Source organism: Hyla sarda, chromosome 1 (assembly GCF_029499605.1).
Source record: "Hyla sarda isolate aHylSar1 chromosome 1, aHylSar1.hap1, whole genome shotgun sequence".
NCBI classification, from domain to species: Eukaryota; Metazoa; Chordata; class Amphibia; order Anura; family Hylidae; genus Hyla; species Hyla sarda.
The window spans coordinates 599,081,194-599,096,724 of NC_079189.1; the positions used below are offsets into that span (position 1 = coordinate 599,081,194).

The window sequence follows — 15,531 nt, forward strand, 5'->3', positions numbered from 1 at the left end:
ACATCTGGAGAAAAAGGAGATTTTTTAACACTTACCGTAAAATCTCTTTCTCGAAGGATCCATTGGGGGACACAGACCGTGGGTGTATGCTGCGGTCTCTAGGAGGAGAAACTATGGCAACAAGAAAGTCGGCTCCTCCCAGCAGGATATACCCGCCTCCAGGCCCTGAGGTAATCCGTTTAAGTACTAGAGCAATAGGAGAGGACCGACAGGTCAAGGAAAAAAACACGAACTGTCCGAGAACAGAAGAAAAGATTTAACTGAACACACCCTCGGACAGAGAACCAAAGAGAAACCCAAAAGGGCGGGAGCTGTGTCCCCCAATGGATCCTTCGAGAAAGATTTTACAGTAAGCGTTAAAAAATCTCCTTTTCTTTATCGGCTCCATTGGGGGACACAGACCGTGGGACGTACCAAAGCCGTCCCTTGGGTGGGCAGATAGTCAGGCAGACAGCTTTTCCACTGCCGCCTGCAGTAGACTACGGCCCAGACAAGCATTAGCCGATGCGAATATATGAACCTGGTAGAACCTCGAGAAAGTGTGCAAAGACGACCAGGTAGCCGCCTTGCAAATCTGCAAGGCCGAGGCTATATTCTGGAGAGCCCAGGATGCCCCAACAGAAACGGGTAGAAAAAGTCACAACCCTGAAGTGAGGAATCTTCCCCTTACAGCGAAGGCTTCCAAAATGGCAGACCGGATCCACCGAGAAGTGGTAGCCTTGGAAGCAGGTTATCCCTTACGACGACCTTCCGTAAGGACAAAAAGGGAATCGCACTGGCGAAACGAAGAAGAGATAGAGAGGCAATACCTAACAGCCCAAACCACATCCAGTATGTGGAGCAAATGCTCCCTAGAATGAGAAGGAGCGGGGTAAAAGGACGGAAGAACAATGTCCTCGTTGAGATGAAAGGCCGAAACAACCTTAGGCAAAAGGGAAGGATCTGGCCGGAAGACAACCTTGTCCTGGTGAAGCACAAGAAACGGAGAACGGCAGGAGAGAGCTGCCAATTCATACACTCTCCGAATAGAGGAGATAAGAAAACGCCACTTTACAAGAAAGGAGGCGCAGGGACACCTCCCCAAGGGGTTCAAAAGATTCCCCTTGGAGTACCCCCAGAACCAGATTCAAGTCCCAAGGGGGAGAAGGGGCAGCATGCGCTACTCCTTGAAGGAAGGTCCGGACATGAGAATTAGAAGCCAGAGGATGCTTGAAAAGAATAGAAAGGGCCGAAACCTGACCCTTAAGGGAACTGAGAGACAACCCCAGTTCCAATCCCGACTGCAAGAAAGAGAGAAGACGGGAAACCGAAAAGGTAACAGGACACAAGACCTGAGCTTCACACCAACTAAAATAAGACCGCCAGGTACGGCGGTACATTTTTGCCAAAGAGGACTTATGAGCCTTTAGCATAGTGCAAATGAATTTGGAAGAGAAAAACTCTCAAAAAGCTCTCAAAACCGCGGTCTCGACCACCACGCCGTCAAAGCAGAGACTGTAATAGGGGTGGGCACAGGAGACCTGAGATAGGAGGTCTGGAAGATAGGGAAGGCGCAACGAGAGAGTCGTTCAGGAGCCTGACCATGACGGCATACCATGCCCGGCGGGCCGATGCTGGGCCACTAGAATGGCGGTAACGCCCCACTGAGAGTTTCCTCAAGACCCCGAAAAGAGAAGAAAGGGAGGAAACAGATAAGGTAGGGCAAAGCCCGACCACCAAATAGATAAGGTAGGGCAAGGCACGACCAAGAGAGAGGAACACTTCGGTTGTGGCGGGACAGCAGAGGTCCACGCCTGGAGCGCCCCAGGGGTTGCAGATCACAGCCAACACCCCTGGATGTAGGGACCAGTGCCATGGACGACTGAGGACTGGCCGAGAAGATCACATCCCAGGGACGGCCAGACTGAAGATAACTGAGATGGCCGGAAACCTGAGTTCCGCCCAGAAGGGAAATTCCCAAGAACAAGCCCTAGGCCCCAAAATGTTGAAGGGGAAAAAGTTTCTCGGGGGGGCCAAGACCCCAGACCGGGCGGTCCCTGAATACACCACCCCAGCCTGACAGACTGACAGGGATGGAAGGGAAGGAACACCCCCGAAAAAAATTAGGGGGAAAACGAACCCACCATAGAAGGGACCAACAAGACCGAGCCGAGAGACAATGGAGACCTGTCACACCTGAAGAAAAATCACCAGTTGAAGAGGTCGGTGATGAAACTGGGCAAATGGCACGGCCGCCGCCAATCGACCAAGGACATCCATGCAAAAGCAAATGGAAACTGGAGCAGGGAGCCGAAGGCATCAGACTCTTGAAAAGAGCCGGCGGAGTCGAAAGCGGGCAGAGGCCGCATCGAACTAGAGCCCCAGGAGAGCGGTTGGGCTTGTCCCAAATGACCATCCAACCGAAGTGAGGCAAGGTCTGGAGGTTGAGACTAAGACTCTCCAGGATCTGGGTCCTGGCCGGAGCTCAGCTCAGGAGGTAGTCCAAATAAGGAATCACGGAAACAACTGTTGTCCATTTAAAAAAAAAGGCTATCACAGGCGCCAGGACTTTGGTAAAGGTCCGCGGAGAAGTGGCCAGACCAACATGGATAGCCACAATAGAAAATGACCGTCCGGAATTACAGAGCGGAGGTACCGCTGATGACCAGGAAAAAATTTGATACGGAGACAGGCATCCTTGATGTCCACCGAGGAACGAAAAACTCCCCTTGAACCATGGACGCCAGCACCGAACGGAGAAACTCCATTCGGGATGGGAACGCAAGATGCTGGCCGAGATACTCGAGAAATAAGACTGGGCGAACAGAAACGCCTTTCTTGGAGATCACAGAGGTTGGAATAAACCTCGAAAACGTTCCCCTGAAGCTGCATGTCCAGGCATCCCGGAGGGTAAGAGGAGACCAACCACCCAAGAGGTCGGTGGGTGGGGGCGACCCTTCAGGCCGAGGAAGGCCTACGGGTGCCTGATGGGGCCACCTGGTGTCCGCAGTCCAGGCTTAAAGCCACATGAAGGGACGGTGGCTACCAGGTAGCTTGTGGTAAGGGCAGCACAGTGGCTGCACATAGAATCAGAACACAGAAAAATCTCCGGCTGCAGCGCATCGGAGAGCTAGATTAAATAAATCCTCCGGAGGGATCTTGAAGACTACCCTGGCGGAGTTGGAAGACCATACTAAAAGGGCCATTGACACCCAGGCAAAACCTGCTGCCTCAAAGGCAGAGATTGCCAAAATATCCACCTTCATGTCCGCTGGATTCTTGAAGGCAGCCGCATTAGCCAACGGCCGGGTAGGCACCTTAGAGAGGTGGGAGACCAGCGGATTTGAATCCACAGTGGGAGAGAAAGTCCACCGAGCATTGAGGTCCTTGGCGAAGGGATACCGCACTTGAACCTTCATGTCCTGAAACTTCTTGTCAGGGTGCCACCAGGCAGATACCAGCAGGGCGTAAAAATTCAGTGAGAGCTGAAAGTTTTGGGTGCCGGTCGGGCACAAAGAGAGGAGACTTCTGGAACCACGTACGAAGTTCCTGGGTCCTTTAGATGGAAGGTGTCTCTTATGGCCGAAACCAATGTGTTCACCACATCAGGCATATCCGTGCGGTCCTCTGAGACAGAGGCCAAATCAGAAACCTCATACACAAGTTTTCCAGGTGAATGGGAAACTAGGTAAAGCAGCCCTGGAATAGGTCGGACACGATGAAAGGAAACTTCTGGAGCCACATCCGAAGTTCCTGGGTCCTCTAGATGGAAGGTGTCTCTTATGGCCAAAACAAATGAGCGCTCCGAGTCAGTCATATCCGTGAGAGCTGAAAATCTTGGGGCCGAAATCAATGAGTACACCACATCAGGTATATCTGTGCAGTCCTCTGAGTCAGATGCTGAATCGGAAACCTCATTCACAAGTTCTCCAGGTGAGTGGGAACGAGTGGAGGAAGCCCTGGAGGGGGGGGGGGGAAGACACACGACCGGGTACACGGTTCTGGAAAGCCAGAGCGGCAACCACGGAAGTGTCCTCTGAGGGAGCGACGCTTGTACAAGTGGAGCAGCAGGTGAGTCCTATGAGGGGAGCGCCCGTGCTATGAGGAGACCCAGGGAATGAGTCAGAGAATACATCCCTATCACCCTTGTGAGAGCGGTGATATAGAGAAGGGAAGCGGGTCCCTCTGAAGGGCCGGCGTAGGGCGGACCTCTCCCAGGCGGAGACCTAAGCCAAGACAGATATAGACTGGGCGAGGGATAGATATAGAAGGGGAAGCAGTGGTGCTGGTGGAACAAGAACCAAGCATTGCAAGAATTGCGGCCCCTGCAAAAAAACAATAGGTGACCAGGACCGCTAGAAGGATCCCCGCGGCCGATAGTGGGCGTTGCTAAAGCCAGACAAGGGCCCGCGGCCAGTGAAATAATGCTATAATGGATAAGGTGACTTAAACAGGACTTGAGCCTGTAACTAATGACTGTGTTAGAATAAGGCTGAAGAGCGCTGCAGCACAGAAGCACGGCTCAATAATAAAGCAACCCCGCACTCTTAGAAAAAAAACAACACACAGCTAGCTGCGGGTGGGCGGAGCCAAGTTCCGACCTCGCTCGCGGTCAAAGTACATGTTCGGATGATAATGGAGCCAGCTCCCAGCCCCGAGCGCATGTGCACATGACAGAAGGAGGGAGCGGGCGAGCTCCCCTCTGGCAGCTGCACGCTGCCGACAGGGACAATGAGTATGCGGCCGATAATGGCGCCCACTCCAAGCCCTGAGCACTTTGCGCATGACAGGGGGAGGGAGCGGGCGTGTTCCCCGCCAGCAGCCGCGATAATGGCGGCCGATAAAGGCGCCCATTCTTTCTCCCAGCCCCAATCGAACGTGCGCATGACATGGAGAGGGAGCGGGCGAGCTCCCCGCCAGCAGCAGAACGCTGCCGACAGGGACATATGGCGGGCGCGATATGCGGCCAATAATGGCGCCCGATCCCAGCCCCGAATGATGACAGGGGAAGGTAGCGGGCGAGCACCGCGCGAGCAGCCTCACGCTGCTGACAGGGACATATGGCGGACGGGATATGTGGCCGCTGAACCGCGCGCCCGCAGAAAATGAGAGCCATGACAGTGAAAACACATTTCCTTCACAACTTTGCACTCTGTTCCACACCACTGCTATAAAACGGGAGACATTCATCCCCCACCCCAAGAATAAAGGAACCCCATAAGAGGAGGAACAAGGTTCCTCAAGCCAGGCCCCATAAGACTACCAAGAGTGGGCCAAAATAGGGGGTCTCCAGAGGCTAAAAGTCCCTACCTGGAAGAAAAAGGGGAAAAATACTCACCTCAGTCAGAAGAACTTACCTCATGAAGTCTTCCTATGAAGTCTTCAGCCAGCTTTTATCACCTGCATCACGCCGGGCTACCATGTGCGAGCGAGGCGAGCAGGGAATAGGGGGACCCGGACTCATGAGGTACCAACCCAGGCACTGACCGTTGGCGAGGGGGGGTGAACAGTGCATATACGCAATGTCTGTGCCCCCTTACTCGCAATGGGGAAACAGGGAACCGCAGTCCCTGAGTCCCCACCTGAAAACAGGAAAGAAAAAGGAATAAAAACTAAGATTACCTAACTAGGAAAATAATAAAACATAAGACCTGGTCTGGATAAATCCAAACCATGTCCACCTCCTTCAGACACTAAGCTTAAACTGATTACCTCAGGGCCTGGAGGCGGGTATATCCTGCTGGGAGGAGCTGACTTTCTTGTTGCCATAGTGTCACCTCCTAGAGACAGCAGCATACACCCACGGTCGGTGTCCCCCAATGGAGCCGATAAGAGAAAAATGTCCAGCTAGTCAGTTTTGCAGAAATCACACAAAATCCATCAAATATATGAACAAAAGTACACACGTGAAAAATTATATGAATACACACCTAAATGAAGTCTAAACCCAAATGGTAAACCTTACTGGTATGTCTTGCTTATTAATAGGGATGTCCCGATACCATTTTTTTAAGACCAAGTATGAGTACCGATACTTTAATTCTAGTACTCACCGATACCAAGTACGAGTACTTTTATTTTAAAGGGAATCTGACACCAGGGTGACCCGGTTTCTGGCGCCACTTACCGTGCTGATATCTGGGTTCCTTGTTGTGTACAATGGAGGCGGCTGCTGTAATATGAGCCAAGATTTCTCTCTTCTCCATTGAGCAGAACAAGGAATTTGCAATGGCAGCGAAAATTATTACCAATGTCTCCGGAGCGATGTACTGTTAACAGTGAGCAGCGTAACATAGTGAGCAGCGGTAGACACCAGGTCACCTGCACTATCTAGCTATAAATTTAATTAAGTGCAGGTGACTCCCCCCCCCCCCCCCCCCCAGCCAGAAGCCCCCCTTTGTAGCCAGCAGGACACCCCCTTATAGACAACAGCCCCCTTTTGTAGCCAGCAGGACACCCCCTTTTAGACAGCAGCCCCCTTTTGTAGCCCGCAGGACCACCCCCTGTAGACAGCAGACCCCCTTTGTAGCCAGCAGGTCTCTGGGACATTAGACGAGTTCCCGATACCATGCAGATACCTGGTAACGGCCCCGATACTAGTATCGGGACATCCCTACTTGTTAATGATTTTGCTGCTAGGAATGTAAATGTCTAATTATGTCAAATTAATAAGTGTTTCAGTCATTCACCTATGAAATGGCGAACAGGTATGCTACACTTGAGGATTTTGTCATAAGGACAATTTAGCCCTAGGGATGGGGGTGGACTAAACTCCATACCTCCTACACTGTGGACAGAATGACTATGCATGAGCACACATTGCCATCAGAGACCTACTACTACCATTCTACAATACCATCTGGGTCAGAATCCCAGATAGCTTAATAGGTCAAAACTGATAAGCAAGAACTAGTTATGCACCGATACCAGTATTGGTGCAGGTACTGGACATTTGCAAGAGTACGCGTACAAAGACCAGATACCTATTGTTATACCTGCTGCACAATTGCCCTTTCAAAAGGAAAAAAAGATGGGCGCTGCACAAGAGGCTTCAATAATTTTAAGCCACCAGTTTGCCAATCCTTGGAAGTCCCGTGTCGGGGACAAATCAGCAGACTGAGAGGCAGGCAGAGACTTGACAGGGGTAGAAATCCTGACTGGAGCAGGTACCGTATTTTTCGCCGTATAAGACCCACTTTTTCTTCCCCAAAACTGGGGGGAAAAAGTCGGTGCGTCTTATACGGCAAATACACCCATCGCGGCGGTCCCTGCGGCCATCAACGGCCGGGACCCGCGGCTAATACAGGACATCACCGATCGCAGTGATGCCCTGTATTAACCCTTCAGACGCGGCGATCAAAGCTGACCGCCGCGTCTAAAGGGAAAGTGACACTAACCCGGCTGTTAGTGCTTACAGGACACCGGGGGGGACCTTACCTGCCTCCTCGGTGTCTTCTCCGTTCAGGGATCCCCTGTATGCCGGCGCTCTCCTTCCTCGTCATCACGTCGTCGTGTACGTGTGTCGGCGTGCGTAACGACGTGATGGCGGCGATGGAGAGCGAGGATACCCGGCCGGCAGCAGACGTTCCGGAGCGACGGGGACACGGCGACAGCGATGGAGCGACATCCAGGGCAGCGGTGACGGGTCCGGAGCGGCGGGGACACGCGAGTATTACCACCTCCTGCAGTAGTCTTCAATCTGCAGACCTCCAGATGTTGCAAACCTACAACTCCCAGCATGCCCGGACAGCCAACGGCTGTCCGGGCATGCTGGGAGTTGTAGTTTTGCAACATCTGGAGGTCCGCAGGTTGAAGACCACTATTGGGTTCAAAATCTTTATTTTTTTTAGATTTTGCCCCTAAAAATTGGGTGCGTCTTATACGCCGATGCGTCCTATAGGACGAAAAATACGGTAAGTATCAGTAACTGGTATCAGTGAGAACTTGAAAAAAACAGTACCGATATTTAGTGTTAAGAATGGTATCTGTGCATCGAAAGAAGAAACATTAATAAAAATGTGATAAACTAGGAGAACTAGTATATCAGAACAAAGGAAAATGAGCCACTCGTCCGTTTTCAAAAGGCATCTGAAAGTAAGGCTGGAATCTTTATTTCTGTGGCTAATTGCTCCACTTTCTCTTTACACAATTTTTGATGAGTCTCCATTGTTGCGTAAGCTTTATATTCTATGACTTACATGAGAAGGAATTTTTAGAATTTTCTTCAAAACTTGGCTCCTAAGGAAGGAAAGGAAAAATGTCCATTATAAAAATCCTACACATCTGGTTATTCAAGACACTTCATTGCATAGGATTATCCACAGAGTATCATACTATTAGGTCTTAGTGCTAATTCACAGCCGCACCAGAGCAGTACGCTGGAAGATACATTTAACCAGTACCGGGTTGTATCGGCGTTTGCATAAATGTCCGAAATATCTAAATAAATATATGTTAACCCCTTAAAGGGGTATTCCGCCCCTAGACATCTTATCCCCTATCCAAAGGATAGGGGATAAGATGTCAGATCGCCGCGGTCCCGCTGCTGGGGACCCCCGGGATCCCCGCTGCGGCACCGCGCTATCATTACAGCACAGAGCGAGTTCGCTCTGTGCGTAATGACGAGCGATACAGGGGACGAAGCAGCGTGACGTCATGGCGCCGCCCCTCGTGACATCACGGCCCGTCCCCTTAATGCAAGTCTATGGGAGGGGCGTGACGACTGCCACGCCCCCGCCCATAGACTTGTATTGAAAGGGGCGGACCGTGACATCACGAGGGGCGGAGCCGTGACGTAACGATGCTCCGGCCCCTGTACCGCCCATCATTACGTGCAGAGCGAACTCGCTCTGTGCTTTAATGATAGCGCGGTGCCGCAGCGGGGATACCGGGGGTCCCCAGCAGCGGGACCCCAGCGTACTGACATCTTATCCCCTATCCTTTGGATAGGGGATAAGATGTCTAGGGGCGGAATACCCCTTTAAGGACTCAGGGTTTTTCCGTGTTTGCACTTTCCTTTTTTCCTCCTTACCTTTTAAAAATCATAACCCTTTCAATTTTGGACCTAAAATTCCATATGATGGCTTATTTTTTGTGCCACCAATTCTACTTTGCAGTGATTTTACCAAAAAGATCTATGGCGAAACGAAAAAAAAAAAACATTGTGCGACAAAATTGAAGAAAAAATAGCATTTTGTAACGTTTGGGGGGCTTCCATTTCTACACAGTGCATTTTTTGGTAAAAATTACACCTTTATTCTGTAGGTCGATACGATTAAAATGATGCCCTACTTATATAGGTTTGATTTTGTCGTACTTCTGGAAAAAATAACTACATGCACGAATGAATACTAGAGATGAGCGAATTTACAGTAAATTCGATTCGTCACAAACTTCTCGGCTCGGCAGTTGATAACTTTTATCCGGCATAAATTAGTTCAGCTTTCCGGTTCTCCGGTGGGCTGGAAAAGTTGGATACAGTTCTAGGAAAGAGTCTCCTAGGACTGTATTCACCTTTTCCAGCCCACCGGAGCACCGGAAAGCTGAACTAATTTATGCAGGAAAAGTAATCAACTGCCGAGCCGAGAAGTTTGTGACGAATCGAATTTACTGTAAATTCGCTCATCTCTAATGAATACGTTTAAAATGGTAATTTTTGACCCCTATAACTTATTTTTACGTATACGGGGCGGTATGAGGGCTCATTTTTTGCTGTCATCTGAAGTTTTTAGCTTTTCGACTTTATGGTTTTTTTATGATATAAAAAGCATCCAGCTGTTGCAAAACTACAACTCCCAGCATGCCCTTTGGCTGTCCGTGCATGCTGGAGGTTGTAGTTATGCAACAGCTGGAGGCACACTGGTTGCAAAACACTGAGCATTTGTTACTTAAAGGGTTACTCCGCTCCGCAGCGTCCGGAACATTGAGTTCAGAACGCTGTGTGCGGGCTTCCGTGTTCACAACCGCTTCCTCGTGACGTCACGGCCTACCCGCTCAATGAAAGTCTATGAGAAGGAGGCGCGACGCCCCATAGACTTACACTGAGTGGGAGGGGCTTCACAAGGGGGCGGGCATGAACATGGAAGCTTGGACACAGCGTTCGGAACTCAATGTTCCGGACGCCGGAGGAAAGTAACCCTTTAACTCAGTGTTTCTCAACTTGTGTGCCTCCAGCTGTTGCAAAACTAAAACTCCCAGCATTCATGGTCTGTCAGTGCATGCTGGGAGTTATAGTTTTGCAACAGCTGGAGACACATGGGTTGAGAGACACTGAGTTAGGAAACAGACAATGTTTCCCAAACAGTGTGCCTCCAGTTGTTGCAAAACGACACCTCTCAGCATGGCCAGCAGAAAGGCATGTTGAGAGTTGTAATTATGCAACAACTGGAGGAAAACAGTTTGGAGACCACTGTGTAGTGGCATCCAAACTGTGGCCCTCCAGAGGTTGCAAAACTACAACTCCCAGCGTGAGGGAAGGGCCAGATGTTTCCGAACTACAATTTTTGCAACATCTGGAGCGCTACAGTTTGGGCTCCACTGTATAGTGGTCTCCAAACTGTGCTCTTCCAGATGTTGCAAAACTACAACTCCCAGCGTGCTGAGACTGTCCAGGCATGCTGGGAGTTGTAGTTTTGCAACATCTGAAGGGCTACAGCTTGGGCACCACTGTATAGTGGTTTACGAACTGTGGCCCTCCAAATGTTGCAAAACTACAACTCCCAGCTGTCTGTGCATGCTGGCTGTTGTAGACTGGCAACTCCTAGAAGGCAGCAGTGAAGATCACTTACCAATGATCTTCACTGCTGCCTCCACCGCCGCCTCCTTACTGCCGCCAATCCCGCTGCTGCCTGCCACCGGTCCATCGCCGCTATCTCCCCCCACCCCCCCCCCCCCCTTGCTCTGCCCGGACATCCAGGGACGGGCAGAACAGGGATTTCAATTACTTTAACCCCCCCCCCCCCCCCCCGCCCCCAACTGCCATTGGTCAGTCTCAGGACTCCCCAGGCATTGTCACAGGATTCCTGCTGAATTATTTCCGCAGGCATCCTGGTCAGTTCCCTGCACGGGGAGCAGCAGGGACCGGAAATACTCAGGGTGTACAGGTACGCCCTGAGTGCTTAAGTGGTTAATAAATCTCCTCATTGTGATTTAACAAGGGAATCAAATAACCAGCTCAGTCATTTAACCCCCTTTTAAAAGGGATTTATTTATAAAATCAGACTTTGATGGCATAACTCATCTCCAAATGCTGATACAAACAACTTAAAGCGGTGCTTCAGGATATAAAAAGGTACCCCCTATCCTATGGATTGGGGATAAGTTTCCGATCGCAGGAGTTTCACTGCTGAAGCCCCCACAATCTCCCATACTGGGCCACAACTTTTTGTTGAAATAGTGCATGTCGACCACAGAACGAAGCGGCAGACACGACCCCTTAATATATCGCTATGGCAGAGCCGGAGACTGCAGTGCTCCGAATGCAGCACTTAGGGTTGTGTTAAGGTGGCAAGTCAGCCACCGCTTTGTGTGGTGGTCGAACACTCCCCCTTCCTGCGGACTGCTGGAGCCCCTTACTGGACAAAGCGTGGGGTCCCAGTGGTCGGAGCCCCGCAATCTGAAACTTATGCCCTAACCTGTGGATAGGGGATACGTTTTGCTATCCCGGAATAATCCTTTAACACTTAACAACTCTTACAACTCATACCGAGGTACTGAAATTCGGAACACAAGCAGTCCCATTATCAAGCTCATTCTCCCAATCTTCATCAGCCATGTTGAGGCAGAAAAGTTAGATTAGTCCTTGTGACTTCCTGCAAAGATAAAAGTGACAATTAGGGTTAATTTCCGTGTGCCTATATTTTCTGCAGATTTTCTAATGGTAAGTCAATGAGAAAATTTTCAGCATAAAATGCACCTGTGAACATGTTCTTAGGATCTGTTCATATGGGCAGATTTTGTGCATGTTTTTCGCAGTAGATTTGCTGTGGAAAGTCTGAAGCAGATTTTGCCATCATTGACTTCAATGGATCAGCAAAAAATCTACAATAGTGGCAGATTATTTTGATTTTCCACATACCCGATAAAGGGGTACTGCAGCCTAAATTATCTCCTATCCACAGGATAAAGGATAAGTAGTTGATCGCAGGGGGTCCGACCGCTGGGAAACCGTCTCGCTCAGTGAGAAGCACGTCTACTGCTACCAGACAGCACACGCTCCATTCATTTCTATGGGAACCTGGATGCTCTCTTTGGAGCTCCCATAGAAATCAATGGAGCCTGTGCAGTCTACTGCACGTGCTTCTCACTCAGAGCACTGTTCCTGTTCAGGAGGTCGTGGGGGTCCAACCACTGGGACATATGCTTTAGCCTGTGGATAGGGGATAAGTTAATTTTGGCTCCAATGACCCTTTAAAGTCAAAGGTAGTTAAAATCTGCTGCAGAATATCTGCAGGAGATCCACCCGTGTGAGCAAACGCTTAAATGGGCACTGTCAGATATAAAAACTTTTGATATGTTATAAAGCATGCAAAACCAATAGGTTTTGCAATTGCTTTCATTGAAATATTTTCAATATTTCATATTGAAAAAGTCAGTCAACAAAACTGCCTCCCTGCCTATTAGGGGTGTGAATCGCCAAGAATTTGGCGATTCGATTCGAATCACGATACCAGTGTGGCGATTCGATATATCGCGATACCGTCTAGGTGACGATACATCGCGATATATCGCGATATATCGCCCACCTGGGAGCATTCATAGATCCCAATAGACGCCGCTGTCAGCTTTGACAGCGGCGATCTAGTACTCCGGTGCGCACTTTTCTCATGTTATCCCGTCCGGGCTGCAAAATAAAAGAAAACGCACTTTATCTTACCTGCCAACGAGCCCCCGGAGCTCCGGTACACTCCGGTACAGGTGTTCGGTCCCCGGGCTGTATTCTTCTTACTTCCTGTTAGTCCGGCACGTCACATGGAGCTTCAGCCTATCACCAGTGGAGGCGGGACATCGCTGCGGCCAGTGATAGGCTGAAGCTCCATGTGACGTGCCGGACTAACAGGAAGTAAGAAGAATACAGCCCGGGGACCGAACACCTGTACCGGAGCTCCGGGGGCTCGTTGGCAGGTAAGATAAAGTGCGTTTTATTTTGCAGCCTGGATAGGATAAAATGAGAAAAGTGCGCACCGGATACTCCTTTAATAGCCAGCCACGGCGATTGCCGCATGCTGGCGATTAGCGGCGGCCCCCGGCTACTGAAATCAGCCGGGGGTCGCATAGTACGGAGTGGGCACGAGTCGGAGCCCGCTCCATAGCCGTGTCAGATCCGGCCTGCCCGGCTCCACAAATGTGGAACTTTTATCTCCTGATGCCCAAGACATGACATGCTGTTCCGGGCGTCAGGAGATAAAAATTTCACATCCCTAAAAGAATCGATTCAAAAATATTTTGAATCGATTCTGTATCGGCAAATGAAAAATCGCGATTATCGCGAGAATCGATTTTTTCTTACATCCCTACTGCCTATGCCCACTCATCACTTAAGTCATGGACTCACTTCATGATTGACAGGTCTGCAGATCTAAAGCTGCCGTGATTGGCTCCCTCACTGTCTGCGTACTTCTCAGTCTCCTGTGTGAGAAGGGGGAGGGGCGGGAGTACACTGCTGCCTGTGAGCAGATGATGAAAGAAGCTGGTGACTGAAGATGGGGACTGAACAGAGAACTTTTTGTTTAAAAAGTAAGTGTCCCTGCATGTATGTGTGTGGATATATATGTATGTGTGTAAATCTGTGTTGTCTAATGTGCATGTGTATGAATAAATTAAGTCAGTGTGTGTCTAATACAGAGGGACTACAATCATATGCCTCCAGCTGTTGCAAAACTACAACTCAAAGGATGTATGGGCATGCTGGGAGCTGTAGTTTTGCAAAAGCTGTAAGCAGTGTGTGTGTAGTAGGGCTGGACGGTATGAGCAAAAACGTGTATCACGGTATTTTTATAAGTGATGCCGGTTCCACGGTATTTAACGTTATTCCCCCCCCCCCCAATGTGTCCTGGAGAGAACGTGGCCAGAGCTAAGTTCCGGAGCGCTGGACAGCTCCTGAAGGTTTGCTATGGCAGTGTTTCCCAACCAGGGTGCCTCCAGCTGTTGCTGATCTACAACTCCCAGCAAGCCCAGACAGCCTTCGGGTGTCTGGGCATGCTGGGAGTTGTAGTTTTGAAACAGCTGGAGGCACCCTGGTTGGGAAACACTGCCATAGCAAACCTTCAGGAGCTGTCCAGTGCTCCGGAACTCAGCTCTGGCCACGTTAGGGTTAACAAACCCCCAGCGCGTCAGGCCCGATGCTGACATCACTATGGCACATGCGCAGATGATCCTTCGGAGCGAGGACCAACTGCACATGCGCCCATCACGCCATCCGATTCGCCGAAAGCAGCCCAATCCGCATTCAGCTTAGAAGAAGCTGAAAGTAAGGAGGGTGCGCGCTGATGACGACCGAGGATTCCATCTTGCGGGAGGCGGGCACATACGGAGCGAGAGGCAGGCCGGCCTCCAACACACCACCCTCCACAGTGACGTCCCGATGGCAAGATGGAGGCGGAAGAAAAGAAACAAAGTGGTCGAGGCAAAGCAGGAAGCAAATGAAGAAACCAGCTTCCGGGTCTGGAAAAAGGCAAGTAAAACACCACATACAGAACCATTAGAAACATGAAAAAAGCCATAATAACATAGCCACAGAACTAACTAACTGCCAAAAGTAGGTTAGGGCAGTGGAGAACCCCTTTAAAGTTTATTTTGTTTATTTTTGCAGCCCGGGCAATGTTATTTGTAGTACAGTACAGATTTCTAGCGCCGGCGGCCCGCAACTCATAGGAGGATGAGCAGAGGAGCACTTACAGGTGACATGATGTGAGGACAGATGTGGGGACAGCGCAGCTCATAATTCAGTGGAGGGTGGAAGAAAAGCAGAACAGCGCTCGCAGGTCACATGATTAGTTCCCCGATGTGGGGACAGCGCGGAGGATAATTCACTCATTCGACTGGTATTCCGGTATGGGCAAAATTCATATCGTGCAGGAAAAATTTTTTGGTATTCGGTATGAACCAGTATACTGCCCAGCACTAGAATATAGCATAAAACTAGAGAGGAAACACTATTAAATACACCCTTCAAGTCCCTTCACACAGGGAGGATGCAAGCTTGCCGCTGTGGGTTTTCCGTGTTGGAGAATCACAGCAGTTGAACTCGAGCCAAAATTAATGATTCTCCTATCCACAGGATGGAGGATAAGTAGCTGATCACAAGGGGTCCAGCCAGGACCTCACAACCTCTGTAAAGGGACCTGGCTCACTGCTAGGCCAGGTAGATGGCAGGCATTCCATTCATTTCTATGGGATCCCCAAAGAGAGCCAAGTACAGCACTGTTTAAGGAGCGCATGCCATCTAACTACACATGCTCTGCTCCTCACTGACAGTCGCTGAGACCCCTGATCAGCTACTTATCCTCTATCCTGTGATTAGTGGATAAAGTAATTTTGGCTGGAGTTCTCCTC

The 15,531-nt window shown here is 50.1% G+C and overlaps 1 protein-coding gene across 4 annotated transcripts in view; it reads right to left on the minus strand.

Annotated features, from left to right (window-relative positions):
* DDX4 (DEAD-box helicase 4) overlaps nucleotides 1–15,531 on the minus strand; it is a 125,313-nt gene that overhangs the window by 103,920 nt on the left and 5,862 nt on the right. For all 4 annotated transcript variants that reach the window (XM_056547650.1, XM_056547632.1, XM_056547624.1 and 1 more), the window contains exons 2-3: nucleotides 11,684–11,789; nucleotides 8,178–8,217 (exon numbers count right to left, since the gene is read on the minus strand). In XM_056547650.1, the coding sequence (XP_056403625.1) occupies nucleotides 8,178–8,217; nucleotides 11,684–11,752 (109 nt within the window). In that variant the 5' untranslated portion in view covers nucleotides 11,753–11,789. The remainder of the gene's footprint in view (nucleotides 1–8,177; nucleotides 8,218–11,683; nucleotides 11,790–15,531) is intronic.